This window comes from Gossypium hirsutum, chromosome D04 (genome assembly GCF_007990345.1).
Source record: "Gossypium hirsutum isolate 1008001.06 chromosome D04, Gossypium_hirsutum_v2.1, whole genome shotgun sequence".
Taxonomy (NCBI): domain Eukaryota; kingdom Viridiplantae; phylum Streptophyta; class Magnoliopsida; order Malvales; family Malvaceae; genus Gossypium; species Gossypium hirsutum.
The window spans coordinates 3,105,372-3,122,963 of NC_053440.1; the positions used below are offsets into that span (position 1 = coordinate 3,105,372).

Sequence of the window (17,592 nt, forward strand, 5' to 3'; positions counted from 1 at the left end):
TTGACCTTTTTTTTGTCTATATTAGTCCAGGAACTTGGTAACTTTTTACAATTTAGCCTGTAAACTTGGATTTTATTCAAGAGAGATGGTGTGGCAATTTGAGATTGTGCCATGTCATTGCCTAAATTTTAAAAAATTATATGAAATCTAAAAAATTACAAAAGAAATTATAAAGAAATTTTATTTAAAAAAATTCAAGTGATTACGTGACATAATCTCAAAGCATCACGACATTATACCTTAACAAAATTCAATTCATGGACTAAATTAAGAAAAACTACCAAGTGCCGAAACTAATGTAGACCAAAAATAAATTCAAGAATTAAATTTAAAAATATTGTCAAGTTTAGAGATCAAATTCATCAAACTTTAATTTTATCTTGCCCCCGACATAAAATTTCTGATTTCATTCCTACGAATATGATTATCCATATAAAATATTTACGTCCGAGAAATAAATGTTTTTACTTACCGATAATAGGAAAGGATCTGGTCTTTCAATCTTGTACATGATCCCTATTACAACAATCTTACCGTATGCACTTTCATGAATCAAGTGTGCCTCTATATCAAACCTGAATTTTAAAATTAAAAAATATTTTTTAATTGGTTCTATTACAATGAAATTATAACACGAGATTATATAATTAAAAAAAAAACCATGACTACATGGAGATATCAAAATTATATATATTACCTCCTGCCATTGATGGCATGCTTAGAAGGAGAATGCCAGTGACACTATTGAAGTGCAACTCAGTACCATTGATTTCTGTAGCTCTTGTTTCACCATCAAACCTCATCTGCATACATGCAAAATATATGGATTTGAGTTTCGAATTTTTTTGAATAAATTATACTAATAGTTCACATCTTTTGATGAGCTCGCATCTTTGGGTGAACTCACATCTTCAAATGAGCTCTCAGTGATGGATGAGTTTGCAACTTTGGATGAGATGTAGAGCGCGTAAACTTAAATGAGCTCGCAGATTTGCATCCTGAGTTTGCCATTATGTCCACTTCGCAACACCAATCAACTTCAATATCAACCTCAATATCAGCTGGAAGTTCAAGTTTGATACGTCAGCAGATGGTTCTACCTTTAATCATGGGTCTTGTGCTTCTAGTCCTTTTTCGTTCTCTTCTCCGGTGCCTTCTCTAGTCCCGAGTAATTGTCAAAGTTCCTCCAGTGCAACTGCCACCAAAAATGACACTTCTGCTGCTACCATCACCTCTGCAAGTGCAACTGCGAATGCCAGCATCAGCTTTACCAGCAGGTCCTCTGTGGAGGCTTCAATCCCTTCCTTTACAGGTGCACCTGTTTTCAAGTTTTCATCCTCTGGGGACCCATCAACTTCAGTTTCAACATTATCAGCAACTTCAGGGGAAGCAACTGAATCTAAGACACAGGATACAAAACTTGGCAATGTAGGTATCTTTCCTTTTGGTAGTACATCTGCTTTTACTGGCTCTGGAAGTAGTATTTTTGGTGGTACAAGTGCTGCAAGCAGCTCTGCTGGTACAACAGCTGAAGTCGCAAACTCTGGAAATAGCAGTTCCAGTGGTATATCTTCCACTATTACGAACTCTGGAAGTGGCTTTTTCAGCAGCACATTTTCCCCAGTGACAAGCACAAGCAATGGTATCTTCGGTGGTACATCTGCAAGTACAAGCACAGGCAATGGTATCTTTGGTGGTACATCTGCAACTACAAGCACGGGCACGGGTTTATTTGGTGGTACATCAGCAGCTACAAGCACAGGCAATGGCATCTTTGGGGGTACATCTGCAACAAGCACAGGTAGTAGTTTTTTTGGTGGTACGTCTTTCCCAGTATCTGGTACAGGAAGTCGTATTTTTGCCACTAAAGCTGCAGTCAGGACCACTGGAAGAAACATCGTTGGATCCAGTGCTCCAGCTACATCCACATCTACTTCACAGTCTGAGGGTTTAAATCCTTTCAATGCTGTAAATACCCAAGCATCTGCTGCAGGAACTGGCATTGGTACCTCAACTCAGAGCACGCCCATTCAGTTTTCCTCATCTGCATCATCTTCATCTTTTGGATTGACTGGGAATGCAACCTTTTCCTCTGGCAGTTCGATTTTTGGGTCTTCGGCATCTGTAGCTAAACCTTTTAGTTCAGGTTCAAGTTTTGGAATAAGTTCTTCCTCTTCAGAAACCAAGTCTCTAAGCTCTAGCAGTGGCATTGCTGGTGGTGCATTTGGATCCACTTGGCAAGCTCCCAAGACATCCACATTTGGTTCATTAATCAGGCTTTTCCTTTGGACCATCAACTTCTGTTAGTGCTCCTAGCGGTGCATCTACTCTTTGGGTCATCCATCGGTGCCTCTTCAAGTTCTGTATTTTCATTCACTTCCGCTGCAGCTGCCACTCCGTCACAGCCTGTGTTTGGTAATACGAGTCCTGACTTGGTGTTTGGGTCAACGCCCTCTAGTTATAATGATCAAATGGAAGATAGTATGGTGGAGGACACAGTTCAGGCTTCACCGGCTGTTGTGACATTTAGTCAACAGCCAATCTCACCACCCGCTTCTGGGTTCGTTTTTGGTGCATCAAACCCATCAGCAGCAGGTTCTGTCCCATTTGGAACCCGACCAAGCATGGCCGCACCACAGAATCCATCTCCATTTCTGGCTTCTGGTAGTCCGGAATTTGGTGGTGGACGGAGCTTCTCATTGGGCACCAATGGTGGTGACAAGTCTGCCAGAAAATATGTGAAGGTCCGCAAACAGCGGAAGAAGAAAAAGGTTTAATTACTTCGAGGCAACTCTTTCATGCGAGAGACTTAAGTGATTGATTGAATAATTATTCTGGCAGATTAGAGGAGCTGCTGATTGTTGCTGTATGTTGTAGCCATCAGAATGTCATTGATGCCGGCACAAATGTGAGGAGCTGTTAAAAATGTTGCTGTTATTTCATGATTTCTATGGGCTGCTGGCAGAAGTTGGTCTCAATTTTGTATGTTCTTCCTGGTAAAAAATTGAGACAACATTTGGAACTGTACTATTAGTATTAGTTAGCTGATAAATTTTCTGGTTTGAGCTATTGTGCTTTTGGCCTTGTTCTGTGTACCCTTATATGTAACATAAATCCAAGGAAAAAAGAATCAAAGACTATGGAAATGGTTATGAATTTCATTTTAGGGATGATCTCTTTTTTTCTTCTTTTAAAGGGTTTGTAGTATCATAGTTTGTTGAGCTCAAGTATTCAATCATAAATTATAACAGGCAGAGGCAATTTGAAAACCCTTTGGGACCATTCTTCTCTTTGACATTCATCCTAGGTGGTTCCATGGCTTTGCAAGTAGATACTGGAAAAGCATTCTGAGTTTCACCTTTAAAATCTAGCTATTAATAGAGGGGCTCCGGACCTATATAAGTTTTCTGGTTCAATGCTTCACATTCAAAGCTAGTGAGGTGCATAGGCTTTCTCCAGAGATGATGGTGATGGTAGTCTGAGAAGACTACTTCTCTTTCTACCAATGCTGACATGGTCAGAGGGAACTTTTACAAGCTTGATTAATAAATAAATAAAAAATGAAGATTTTACAGGACACCTTTTCTCAATCGGTGGCATTGCAATTAGATGCCAAAAGTCCCATTTAGTCTTTGGTGATAAACTACTGAATGGGAATGTAAGAATAGAGGGATTTCATGAGCAATAATACCCTTGGAGTGAATGGATAGTTAAGGATACAAAGACAATTAAAGCATCACTTACTAGTATTGTAAACACAAAGCAAATAGGATGAATTTTTAAGCTAAATCGAAATTTAATGAAGACTCCTTTGCTAGACGTGAAGCAAGAGTCGTATTGTGGGTGTCAATGGCTAGGAAAGCCATCTTTCCCACTTGTTGCACCGCAGTTACGGTAGTGGCGAGGGGAGAATATTTTGATGCCTTGGGTGGACTTGAGTGAGGGAGGAACCGAAATTGGGGACATCCAATGCCTTCATTCGTTCACAATTTGGAAAGGAGGATAAACTATGTGAACCTTATCTTACCAACTATGGTTCCTTGAATATTTTCCTTGCCCAATTGTGAACTTTTACCTAGAAGCACATCCACACAACATCTCCCTTAGTGATGCTCATTTTGATAGCTTCATTTTAAAGGCGAAACTCAGAATGCTTTTCCAGTATCTACTTGCAAAGCCATGGAACCACCTAGGATGAATGTCAAAGAGAAGAATGGTCCCAAAGGATTTTCTAATCGTCGCTGCCTGTTATAATTTATGATTGAATACTTGAGCTCAACAAACTATGATACTACAAACCCTTTAAAAGAAGAAAAAAAGAGATCATCCCTAAAATGAAATTCATAACCATTTCCATAGTCTTTGATTCTTTTTACCATCGATTTATGTTACATATAAGGGTACACAGAACAAGTCCAAAAGCACAATAGCTCAAACCAGAAAATTTATCAGCTAACTAATACTAGTAGTACAGTTCCAAATGTTGTCTCAATTTTTTACCAGGAAGAACATACAAAATTGCGACCAACTTCTGCCAGCATCCCATAGAAATCATGAAATAACAGCAACATTTTTAACAGCTCCTCACATTTGTGCCGGCATCAATGACATTCTGATGGCTACAACATACAGCAACAATCAGCAGCTCCTCTAATCTGCCAGAATAATTATTCAATCAATCACTTAAGTCTCTCGCATGAAAGAGTTGCCTCGAAGTAATTAAACCTTTTTACTTTTTCCGCTGTTTGCGGACCTTCACATATTTTCTGGCAGACTTGTCACCACCATTGGTGCCCAATGAGAAGCTCCCTCCACCACCAAATTCCAGCTACCAGAAGCCAGAAATGGAGATGGATTCTGTGGTGCGGCCATGCTTGGTCGGGTTCCAAATGGGACAGAACCTGCTGCTGGTGGGTTTGATGCACCAAAAACGAACCCAGAAGCGGGTGGTGAGATTGGCTGTTGACTAAATGTCACAACAGCCGGTGAAGCCTGAACTGTGTCCTCCACCATACTATCTTCCATTTGATCATTATTACTAGAGGGCGTCGACCCAAACACCAAGCCAGGACTCGTATTACCAAACACAGGCAGTGACGGAGTGGCAGCTGCAGCGGAAGTGAATGAAAATATGGAACTTGAAGAGGCACCGGTGGATGACCCAAAGATAGAAGATGCACCACTAGGAGCACTAACAGAAGTTGATGATCCAAAAGAAAATCCTGATGATGAACCAAATGTGGGTGTCTTGGGAGCTTGCCAAGTGGAACCAAACGCACCACCAGCAATGCCACTGCTAGAGCTCAGAGACTTGGTTTCTGAAAAGGAAGAACTTATTCCAAAACTTGAACCTGAACTAAAAGGTTTAGCTACAGATGCCGAAGACCCAAAAATCGAACTGCCAGAGGAAAAGGTTGCATTCCCAGTCAATCCAAAAGATGAAGATGATGCAAATGAGGAGAACTGAATGGGCGTGCTCTGAGTTGAGCTACCAATGCCAGTTCCTGCAGCAGATGCTTGGGTATTAACAGCATTGAAAGGATTTAAACCCTGAGATTGTGAAGCAGATGTGGATGTAGCTGGAGCACTGAATCCAAAGATGTTGCTTCCAGTGATCGTGACTGCAGCTTTAGCGGCAAAAATACTACTTCCTGTACCAGATTCTGGGAAAGACGTACCACCAAAAATACTACTAACTGTGCTTGTTGCTGATGTACCACCAGAGATGCCATTGCCAGTGCTTGTAGTTGCAGATGTATCACCAAATAAACCAGTGCCCGTGCTTGTAGTTGCAGATGTACAACCAAAGATACCATTGCCTGTGCTTGTACTTGCAGATGTACCACCGAAGATACCATTGCTTGTGCTTGTCACTGGGGAAAATGTGCTGCTGAAAAAGCCACTTCCAGAGTTCGTAATAGTGGAAGATATACCACTGGAACTGCTACTTCCAGAGCTTGCGACTTCAGCTGTTGTACCAGCAGAGCTGCTTGCAGCACTTGTACCACCAAAAATACTACTTCCAGAGCCAGTAAAAGCAGATGTACTACCAAAAGGAAAGATACCTACATTGCCAAGTTTTGTATCCTGTGTCTTAGATTCAGTTGCTTCCCCTGAAGTTGCTGATAATGTTGAAACTGAAGTTGATGGGTCCCCAGAGGATGAAAACTTGAAAACGGGTGGACCTGTAAAGGAAGGGATTGAAGCCTCCACAGAGAGGCTGCTGGTAAAGCTGTTGCTGGCATTTGCAGTTGCACTTGCAGAGGTGATGGTAGCAGCAGAAGAGTCATTTTTGGTGGCAGTTGCACTGGAGGAACTTTGACAATTACTCGGGACTAGAGAAGGCTCCAGAGAAGAGAACGAAAAAGGACTAGAAGCAGAAGACCCATTATAAAAGGTATAACCATCTGCTGACGCACCAAACTTGAACTTACTTCCAGCTGATATTGAAGTTGATACAGAAGAGGTGATTGCAGCTTCAGGTGTCCTACAGAAGATGCCATTCAGATTGCTCTCCTTATCAGTTTTATCTGACAAATAATTGGTTGTACCAGGAGCAGTAGTTGCACAGCTGAAAGAAAGAAAGAAAGAAAGGGGGAATGTTAGCAATATTGGCAGTTTTATCTGACAAATAATAAGGCAACAAAGCATTAAAGAAAGAAAGGGGGATTGTTAGCTATGTAATGGACACCCAACTGATCCAAAAGTGAAGCTTATGGATATCCCTCCTCAATCCAATATCATGCGCTTTAAAACCTATATCATGCTGATCAACTGGTCCTATATCATTGTCTAATACTGAACTCCTGCGCTTTAAAACCTGCTAAGAAAAGAAAATATCCACTGAATGATACTGTCTAGACAGAAAGAGGGCTCAAAGGGAGAAATACAAAGATCCTGAATAAGTAACCCTTGTGTAGAGCCCAGAAATTCTCTTTTGCTCCCAAGCACTCTGAGATGATGATGAAGATCCACCAAAAGCATCACTTGCAGTGCCAGAACTCTAAAAGAATTAGCCAAAAACTCGGATTAGACAAATGACAAACAAGCAATTAAAGAAGAGGAAAGATAGCAAAGCATAACAACCTTGAGGAGAGTTGATGAATTAACCCTGGAATAAGGTGTCCGTGCCATGCTGTATATTGCAGACCTGCCCCTTAATCTTGGGGGTCACAAAACTGTTTCCAAGATTACCAACAAGACCGGAAGATCTTGGTACAAGTGACATTGTGGAAGACATAGAAGGGAAATTTTTATTGCTTGGACAAGTTAAATCTCCCCTAGACACTTGATTTTGTAGTCCAGGCCTTGATACAGATTCTTTTGGCGTCCTACTACCCATGTAAGCTTTTGCAAGCTCAGCAGATGAAGCAACAACATCTTCAATGACCCGCTGAACCATAAAAGTGTTTGTCTTCTTTTTTCAATCTATGAAATTAAAATTATACAGACTAGTAAAAATCATTTGAAGATATGTTAGCCCAAAAGCAAATTGAAGGAAAGAAAGCTTTTCTTTGAGCTGACAACAGGTGTTGAAATAAGATGGTTCCCAGTCACTAACTGGGGTCTTTGGAAATTCTTCTTTCTTGTCATGAGATACCACTGAGATCAATTCAGGCCTCTTTTCTTCATTTCCACCAGGAATATCAGCACTTCTTGAGCATAGTAACCTCGTCAAATGATCAATGACCCGCAACACGTCACGTTTTATTTTTTGATTTTGCTGAGAATCTTAACAGATTTACAAAGTCAAAGTATTTTAGAGTAGTTCAAGAGACTGAACCATGACAGGTTGAAAATTTTGAACTTGACTTGATGACTTATCACATAGTTTAGTTCAAGTGATAACATGCTACCCATCAATTACCTATATACCCCAAGTCATGAGACCATGCACAACATCTTCAGTTTGACATGGATTTCACTTGTTTAAGCACCCTAATGTGTTCTCACTTTATAAACTTATAACAACGGTTAGCAAAATTATTGAAAATAATATTGACGTGTTAACAATTTATATTTGATTATTCTAAGATTATGAATTTTGTTCTAAAAAAATTATCATTGAATCAGATTATGATAACATAATTGACAACAATTGTAACTATTCTATTCTTTATTTTATTGCAGTGAAGTTATAGGAAAAGTAATAAATAGGGGAAAGAATTGTATGAAATAAGTATATTATCCCTTTTCAATAATTTAATGCTATATCGGCAATTTCATTTTGAATTTAAGATTTAATTTTTTTCAGTATATAAATATTAATGTGACATTGAACTATTGAAAATGGATACAGAGATGAGGTGGTGTCACTTTTATACAATCCTTTCTCATAAATAAGGTGGTGGTGTTGAGTTAAAGCAAAGGTGATTTTGTACTTGAAAAACGGACAGAATATGTAATATAATCAACCCCTTAATTAGTTGTTGCTTTTTGTTTTGTCGCAATTGAAAGAAAATAAAAAAAAAAACTTTAATTGTGACTTATCAATTAGGTGAGGATTTTATATATTATAGTGTAAAATATGAAATAAAAATTATGTTACATTTTTTATGTGACTTCTCAATTTGATTTAATCCTTTAAAATTTATGAAGATGTATGCTATTAAAAAATTAAAATTTAATTTCGGCCCCCTAAAAAATAATGTTAGCTTCACCCCTGAATTCCACTATTGTAATCAAAGTCATATTATACAAAAGGTAAGTACCCAACATACCAATTTTTGACTCACTACCTTGAGAGCACAAGTTTTCAACATATCAAAATACATGAGAGTCATGCACATATGTTAAATCGCTTACTCAAGATTTAGGTAAGTTACACTGTGGACGTCACAAGTAAGTTAATTCATAAATGGTTTTAGGATTAATTCAACTTGGGTCTTGTCTAATGTGTTATCAGTCCAAGCAAACATATTTATATCTCTATTTCTAAGTCATTTAGCTCCGATAGCCGAGACAAGCTATCTCCCCAATTGAACTTATAAATAACATAATAGTCTTAACATGAATTATTTGCTTAATTTGACCCATGGACTATCGACCATTTAGATTACCTACTAAAATAAGTTACCTTTTGCATTACAATCAATTCATATAATACAACTTAATAATAGTTAAACTTAAAATAATCAATAAGTCAAATTTGCTTAACCATTTGCTTGACATACAAAAACATTAAGAACATTTTAGCATAAAGATAATAAATGACATTTGTATATTTTCTTGAATAATTAATTTGACCATTTTAATAATTTATCAAATATGATGGATTTATTAAACTAAGAACACACAAAACCTAATAGATAAAGATTCTTTGTTGCATTTATTTATAAATCTTCTTTTGTGAAGGTCAAGAATTTGGCGAACAAAACCATTAGCTTCTTACTACACACCGATTATTATTTATCCAACTCATATTAGGCACCTATAGGCCACCTATTATCTTGACGATGCCATATTGTTAGCTCAATTTTTTTCTTTAAGCAATATATTTAGGGGGTGTTTGGTTCACTCATAATGTTACATTTCAGAATGAGATTATGGTGTTTGGATTATCAATATTCCAAGCATCTTATAGTCTCGTATTCCGAGCAACACCACTCATTTGACTGACGTTCTAGTTTTGGGAGCAAATAGATGGACGCCAACTTCCAAGTACTAAATTGTGAACTTTTAAACATTCAGTGCTAAGTTGAAATTTTGATTACACTTTTGTCACTAACTAATTACTATCAAATGGACCCCCCCCCCCACCTCATGAAATCTACCATCTTGGAAGTCAGCTATGCAATGGATTCTAACGATCTGAGGTAAACTATCGCCAGCAATATAAGAATTATGATAACAAGCTTTAATCAATTTATGAAGAAAGTTTTCCCAGTTCTTTTTTCTACCTCACTCATTTAAGAGTTTAAAGGTAAAAGAAAGCAACCTGGTGGGTCGAAATGTAAGAGAAAGTTCAGTACAGGAACAAATTTCCTTTACCTTCTTTGAGAATGAAGACTATAAGAGAGTTTTATGCATTGTTGACATGAAATCGACAGTAGAAACAACTTTGAAGGGTAAAAAAATGGTTACTATCAAGAGGATTTACAGAATTTAGTAGCAAACTCAAAGAAATCATTTTGAAGTTCACTACATTTTAATCAGGAGGATTTGTCATAAGGGAGATGAAGGATCTACAAATTTTAATAAGGAGCTCAAATGTTAACTACATCTTAGTCAGGATTTACAGAATTTAATAGACATGTTATAAGGGAGGTTGCAAGGGTTAGACTTATCTCCTCAATCCTCCCCCATCATTTAATAAAATCTTCAATTTATATATATATATATTTATAAATATAACTGTTGAATTTTTTTATTAAAACTTTTTTGTTTATAGAGAGAGAGAGAGAGAGAGAGAGAGAGAGAATGGATGAAACAAATAAAAATCATATAAATAGGTAATTGATCCCTTCTTCATGTATAAAAGCCAAGAAGAGGGTGTTTCCTCTTTAACAAGTTATACCTCCTCCATGACTAACCTATATATATATACATATAAAATAGGTAATTGATCCCTTCATGCATAAAAGCCAAAGAGAGGGTAGGGTGTTTCCTCTTTAACAAGTTATACCTCCTCCATGACTAACCTATATATATAAACGTTGGAAAAGCAGGAGAAGCAAAAAAGGAATTGCTTAATATAGTTAACAATCCAATTCCAAAATTCCAATTTCATACATATATATTAGATATAAATTTGATAGAGCAAATGAAACAAAAGAAGTGTATAGTTTTTGGCAGGATCGGTCCAGCATGATGAGCTCAACAACTAGTGGGGTTTCAGCGGCTGCCCTTCCTCAGCAGCTACCTTCTCAATCTCGTACTTTCAAACCCAAATCAGAATGGGTTCATGAAAATGAAGCTAAGGTCTTGTTTCTTTATCTTCCTGGTATTTCTTCTGCTGCTGCTTCTTTTCTAACATTTTCTCTTTATTTCCAAGCCTTCTTATTTTTCTAATTCATATTCCTTTTTTTTATTTTTTTAAAAGGCTTTATCTTATTTTTTAAAAAATATCAAATAATTTATTTAACATTTTTACTTAAAACCGGTTGAATATTAACTCAATCGACATCGACATTATTGATAAAATATGTTTATCTTGTTTAAGGATTAAAGTTAATTCAATTGATAATATATTTAATCATTCCCGTGACATATTTTTAGTAAAAAGAAGGAAAAGTTTTTATTTATATTTCTAATTTTAAGTTTATATCTATACTAACTATTCTTTATTTTATGCTTAACTATTGTAATCATATGTAATAAATAAAAAATTTCTTCATATTATTACATTAGTAACCAAATTCATTATAGATTCTGATCATATGTGTTATTTTTGACACAATGCTTAAAACTATCCATACCCTCCTCAACCCATAAATAGGAAAATAATGCGCTTCAATGCACTCAAGCCCACGTCCTCTGCATTGACAACAATGTCCATACCAATTGAACTAATACTTAATCAACATTTATATTTTTCAATTTAAATTTTTAAAATTAATTGGATTATCATATATATATGTTTTTAAAGTTTTGGCATACTATATTGAATGATAAGTGGCATTTTAAATTATTAATACATAAATGATTTATTATAGGTATAATAATTCTAGCATTTAGACAAATTATCATTATGAGTAATTTATTAACATTTTAAATTGAAAAATGATAGTATAAAACAGATATATTTAATTTACTTTTTTTAATAATTTAATGTCATATCTGTAATTTCATACTGAATTTTAGGATTTTCATTTGGATTTAGTTTTTTTTCAGGATGAAAATGCTGATGTGGCATTAAACTATTGGAAAATTGATATAGATGATGTAACCTCATTGTTTTATACAATCATTTTCCAATGTGATTTATTATACATATAGTGAGGTTAATTTACATAAATAATATAAAAAATTAATTTTTGAAATGGGTTGTCAGTGGGATTAATTACGAAAATGATATATTTTTTTGGTGGAGCCTTTCTCACAGGCGCCACCACTTTTTTTATAATATTTTTTCTTAAATATTATTTTATTGGTGGCGCCTTTCTCATAGGCGCCACTGGTGACTCCTATCTAATAGGCGTCACTGGTCAAATAAAATAAAATAACATTATAAAATATGTACATTAATAAAAAATCACAAAGCACTAAACTAAACACTAACAATTTATACAACCTAATCATAAATTACTAACAAAATAACTATAAAATTATTTTTTTAACAAAATTACATTACTAAAAAATCACAAAACTCTAAACTAAACACTAACAATTTATAAATTAATTATAAATTACTAACAAAATAACTATAACATTTAAAAAAAAAGAATTTACATTACTAATAAATCAAAAAACACAAAACACTAACAATTTATATAATCTAATCATAAGTTACTAACAAAATAACTATAAAATTATTTTTAAAAAAAAATTACATTACTAAAAAAATCACAAAACTCTAAACTAAACACTAACAATTTTTTTAGTAATGTAAATTCTTTTTTAAAAAATGTTATAGTTATTTTGTTAGTAATTTATGATTAGTTTATAAATTGTTAGTGTTTAGTTTAGGGTTTTGTGATTTTTTTAGTAATGTAATTTTAAAAAAAATATTTTTATAGTTATTTAATTAGTAATTTATGATTAGGTTATATAAATTGTTAGTGTTAAGTTTAGAGTCGTTTATTGATTTTTTATTAATGTAATTTTTTTTATAATGTAATTTTATTTTTATTTGACCAGTGGTTCCTATCAGATAGGAGTCACCAGTAGCGCCTATTAGAAAGGCGTCACCAATAAAAAAATATTTTAAAAAATAAAAAAATTATTATAAAAAAGTGGTGGCGCCTATGAGAAAGACTCCACCCAAAAAACATACAATTTTTATAATTAATCCCACTGACAACCCATTTCAGAAATTAATTTTTTATATTATTTATGTAAATTAACCATATAGTGAAGATTATTTTGCTAGCATTTTGACAAATTAATTTCCTATTTTGTTAAACATATTACAATTAATTATTATTGAACTAAGTTTTAAATGAATTAAAATTAAAGTAAACTATCAAAATAGTCACTTTTATCTACCTCAAGTTACATTTTAGTTACTTATGTTTAAAATATTACATTTCCATCACTTGCGTTAACGTATTGTAACATTTTGGTCACTAAGCCGTTAATTATCGTTAACGGTGTAACAATAAGTTAACGTAGCATGTTAAATCATCATTTCAAACAAAAATTTTAGGTTAAATTATACAGTTGGTCCCTATATTTTTTTCGTTTGGAGCTAAAATTTAACCTAAAAATTTCTTTTGAAATGATGATTTAACGTGTCATGTCAGTTTAAAGCTACACTGTTAACGACAATTAACGCTCAGTGACTAAAATGTTACAAAACAATAACGTAAGTGACTAAAGCGTAACATTTCAAACATAAGTGACTAATATGTAACCTGAGACAAATAAAAATGACTATTTTGGTAATTTATCCTTAAAATTAATAATAATAATAATAATAACAAGTAGCATTAGTAGTCATCTAATTTATTTGAAATTTGAATTAATTCTATAAATTCACTCATAATTTTGTTTCATAATATTAAAATTTAGTTTTAAACTAAAGATTGAGTAATGAATAATGATGTGACTATGCATTAAAATTAATGGTGAAGCAGGGTTTACAATGGAGCAATTAACAATAAGCCCGGAGTACTCAAAACAACGGGTAAAGGTTGAAGGGAAGCGTCGGCTTCCCAACAACAGATTGCTCCCTGTAAACGAAACATTCAACATTCCCGATGATTGCGACTTGTCTAACATGCTCAAAGAATTTGAGAAAGGTACTCTCTCCCTTAAATTCCCCAAGGTTTTATCACAGCAACATAAACAGACAGGGGTTAATGCCAAAAGTGATGAAGGGGAAAAGAAAGATCAAACTGATGATGCCAACAAGAAAGCAGCAGATGAAAGCAATGAGAATGGCAAGGAATATTCGTCCACGCCATCCATGCCCCAAAACAATCTGGAAAAGAAAGATCAGACTGATGATGCCAACAAGAGAGCAGCAGATGAAAGCAATGAGAATGGCAAGGAATATTCGTCCACGCCATCCATGCCCCAAAACAATCTGCAACCTTCCTCTCCGGATGTGAATTTGATGGTGAATGTGGGCGCAGCAGTGCTGATTATTATGGCACTAGGAGCTTCTCTCTTTTATACCATTTCTTAGTTCATCTCTTTCAACAAATTGTACTTAGTTTTATTGTTTAACAATTTAAATATATAAATATTTATAACTCGTTAAATTAATTTTATATCAAACTCATCATTATATCGAAAAAATACTTATTACTCCGATAAGTAAATCCAATAAACTATTTTTCTTATTCAATTGTTTACGATTCCAAGACAATATTCGTATTAAACACAATATGTCAAGAGATTAGATATCGATTAGACATATATAATTAGGGTTAAAATAAAATGTAATGAAGTTCTGACTCTTAATCTATTAATTACATTGTTATTTACTTAGAGAGTTAATCTGACAAAAATATCATGATTGAACTCCACATTATATACTACTAAAACTATTTATCTCCAGCTTTAGATCAATCACCTTGTAGTATGTGTGTTATCCTCATAGGATATCCGACATCACTTAAGGCTAAATTTGTTCACCTCATTTGATTATTTTTATCTCATGGTCATCATAGTATCTTTTGCAATGAAAACGAGCATTACTCGTATTGATAATGATAAAATCATTTGTCTAAGAAAAATGACCTATGATCATGTTCCATTTCATAATTCATACGACACTGTTGAGAGGATAACATTTACTATTTTTATCAAGCTATAATTCCACTATTGTCAGCGAAGTCATATTATACATAAGCTATGTACCCATCATACCAATTTTCGACCCACTACTTTGAGAGCACAAGTTTTCAACATATCAAAGTACATGAGAGGTAATTCATTTACTCAAGATTTAGGTATGTTACACTATGAACGTTACGAGTGAGTTAATTCATAAATGGTTGTAGGATTCATTCAACTTGGGTCCTGTCTAATGTGTTATCAGTCCAGACAAACACATTTATATCTCTATTTATAGGAGTCATCCAACTCCAATAGACAAGACAATGTATCTCCCCAATTGAACTTATAGATGACATAATAGTCCTAACATGAATCATTTGCTCAGTTTGACCCATGGACTATCGACCCTTTAAATTACCTACTAATATAAGTTGTCTTTTGCATTACAACCAATTCATCTAATGCAACTTAATATTAGTTAAACTTTAAATAATCAATAAGTTATAATTTGCTTGACATACAAAACCATTAAAAACATTTTAGATTAAAGATAATAAATGACATTTGTAAATTTTCATGAATAAATAGTTTGCCCATTTTAATAATTTATCAAATATGATGAATTTATTAAACTAAGCACAAAAAACCTAACAGATAAGGATCCTTCGTTTGCGTTAATTTATAAGTCTTATTTTGTAACGATCAAGAATTTGGCGAACAAATCCTTAGGTTGTTACTACACACCAATTATTATTTATCCAACTCTTCTTAGGCACCTATAGGCCACCTATTATCTTGACAAGGCCATCTTGTTAGCTCAATTTTTTTTCTCTAAGCAGTATACCTAAGAGGGTGTTTGGTTCGCCCATAGTGTCACATATCGGAATGAGATTAAGGTGTTTGGATTGTTAACATTTCGGGCATCTCATAATCTCATATTACGGAGTGCTAAGATGTCGTAATATAGAGTGTAATATTATTATGACCCATTTTACGACCAATTCCCTAAGTTATCTTAGATTACGGGCATAATATTAAATTTTGGACCAATTTACTCATTGTTTTTATTGTTTTAATCAATTTAGGATTTTTTTAATAAAATTTAAAACTAATTAAAAACAAAAAAATATCTTTTTTTAATAGTGAAACTGTAAATGTCATGCATTATAATTACAATTATTATATTATATTTAATAATTTATTTATTAATATATTAATTATGATTATATTTATAATTATGGTTAGGGTTGCAATCACTTTTCATGAATTATTATAATTACGATTTATAAACTTATTTCAACATCGTATATTTACTTATTAATATAGAATTTATAATAAAAAGTAAAAATTGTAATAATTTATGCTAAATTGAGACTAAAAAATATTAAAGGAATTAAACTTGTTTAAAAAAACAAATTTTATGAAAAAAATAATTGAGTAAAATATGCTTCTAAGTAATGTTAGATTCGTCAGTCAAACACTTGAATCTTATATTCCAACCAAATGAACCGAAGAAGGGAATTTTACATTACACCCATAATATTACATTCTTGTAATCCTATTACAGAATGTAATCTAAAATTTGGCAAACCAAACACATCCTAAATGTTATTCAAAATAAATAACTCCTTAATTTTCATAGGGCTATTTTTACAATAATAAAGTAATTGTGCCGACACATTAAGATCTTCTCCCTCAAAAGTTTTTTTTTTGACAACATTTGGTGAAAGGAAGGATCCACTTTGCAGGGAAGGTGAACATGTCCTCCGAATTATTTTTTATATAGATGAACTTGTATTTATTCAAATGGCATATGTAACTTACTAACATATTATTAAATTTATTTATTATATAATAAGGTATGCAATCATTTTAATCATAATATTGCTATAAGTGGCTCATGTAACCTACTAACAAATCATTAAATTTCTTTATATTCCACAAAAAAAAATGAGGCAAGTAGTGAAGAAACATCTGAGTGGCACTTGGTAGTGCCTACAATCGTCCATCCCTGCGACAGTGTAGGATAACTTATCATATATGGTGTTGGCAATTTATTGAAATAAAATATTTTGGCTAGTAATTATGTTGATATTTTGAATATATGAAAGCCTAACTATGGAAACCAATTTGTTGCCTAGTGAAGATTGGATTGGATTAGATTGAACAATTACAACCCTTGGATTATGGAAAATCATTTATCGAGTTGTTGTTTACCTTGAGAACTAAATCTCAATCAAATTGTGTTTTATTGGACTTTATTAGCATATTACTTTTGCTACTTTGTAATTGCTAATTTTAAGAGGTTACTTTGCATACCTTCATTTTCAAAATTGTTAAAGATCTTAAATGTTACCATTAATGAAATTTGGAGTTTTTTTTGCAATTATGTTAGTGGTTAAGCTTGGAGATGAAATAGGGACTAAATTGTAGACATGAAATTTCTGTAATTATTGAATTTATAGGGCTATACAGGGATGAAATTGAAATTGAAATGAAAAATGGGGCTTAAATGTGAAAATCATGTTAGTTTTTATTTTAGGGACTAAATTGAATAAAATATAAAAATTTAGAGAACTTATGTAAAATGAAATTAAGTTTTCATATGCCTTGAATTTGATGTTATAAGGTAATTGGCTCTGATAATTGGTAATGAATTATTATAGATCGGGATTTAAATAAATTAGAAGTTAATCAAGAAATAGG

At 33.5% G+C, this 17,592-nt stretch overlaps 3 protein-coding genes across 4 annotated transcripts; 1 reads left to right on the plus strand and 2 right to left on the minus strand.

Annotated features, from left to right (window-relative positions):
• Positions 1 to 4,145: 4,145 nt before the first annotated feature.
• On the minus strand, positions 4,146 to 6,984 carry LOC121215883 (nuclear pore complex protein NUP1-like). The gene is made up of 5 exons (XM_041090683.1): positions 6,821 to 6,984; positions 4,760 to 6,571; positions 4,589 to 4,655; positions 4,473 to 4,531; positions 4,146 to 4,245 (listed from the first exon to the last, which is right to left on the minus strand). The coding sequence occupies exons 1-5, from the start codon at positions 6,982 to 6,984 to the stop codon at positions 4,146 to 4,148; spliced, it is 2,202 nt and encodes a 733-aa protein (XP_040946617.1).
• LOC121216232 (nuclear pore complex protein NUP1-like) lies at positions 6,873 to 7,681 on the minus strand. The gene is made up of 2 exons (XM_041091685.1): positions 7,111 to 7,681; positions 6,873 to 7,003 (listed from the first exon to the last, which is right to left on the minus strand). The coding sequence occupies exons 1-2, from the start codon at positions 7,400 to 7,402 to the stop codon at positions 6,984 to 6,986; spliced, it is 312 nt and encodes a 103-aa protein (XP_040947619.1). The 5' UTR covers positions 7,403 to 7,681; the 3' UTR covers positions 6,873 to 6,983.
• A 3,022-nt stretch (positions 7,682 to 10,703) lies between these two features.
• LOC107927539 (uncharacterized) lies at positions 10,704 to 14,481 on the plus strand. 2 transcript variants are annotated; one of them, XM_016858630.2, is made up of 3 exons: positions 10,704 to 10,942; positions 13,737 to 13,901; positions 13,980 to 14,447. In XM_016858630.2, exons 1-3 carry the CDS (start codon positions 10,807 to 10,809, stop codon positions 14,288 to 14,290), a joined length of 612 nt encoding a protein of 203 aa, XP_016714119.2. In that variant the 5' UTR covers positions 10,704 to 10,806; the 3' UTR covers positions 14,291 to 14,447. The 2 variants fall into 2 exon arrangements, with proteins under 2 accessions (XP_016714119.2, XP_016714117.2); XM_016858628.2 differs by having other exon boundaries at positions 10,709 to 10,942; positions 13,737 to 14,481.
• The last annotated feature ends 3,111 nt before the right edge of the window (positions 14,482 to 17,592 follow it).

Coding starts and splice junctions, on each gene's coding strand:
- LOC121216232 (XM_041091685.1), bottom strand. CDS start 7,402: ATGGTTCAGCGGGTCATTGAAGATGTTGTTGCTTCATCTGCTGAGCTT. Junction 7,004..7,110: donor CACGGACACCTTATTCCAGG/GTTAATTCATCA, acceptor TAATTCTTTTAG/AGTTCTGGCACTGCAAGTGA.
- LOC107927539 (XM_016858628.2), top strand. CDS start 10,807: ATGATGAGCTCAACAACTAGTGGGGTTTCAGCGGCTGCCCTTCCTCAG. Junction 10,943..13,736: donor CTTGTTTCTTTATCTTCCTG/GTATTTCTTCTG, acceptor ATGGTGAAGCAG/GGTTTACAATGGAGCAATTA.
- LOC121215883 (XM_041090683.1), bottom strand. CDS start 6,984: ATGCTTTTGGTGGATCTTCATCATCATCTCAGAGTGCTTGGGAGCAAA. Junction 6,572..6,820: donor ATATTTTCTTTTCTTAGCAG/GTTTTAAAGCGC, acceptor TCTTTCTTTCAG/CTGTGCAACTACTGCTCCTG. Junction 4,532..4,588: donor TCATTGATGCCGGCACAAAT/GTGAGGAGCTGT, acceptor GGATGCTGGCAG/AAGTTGGTCGCAATTTTGTA.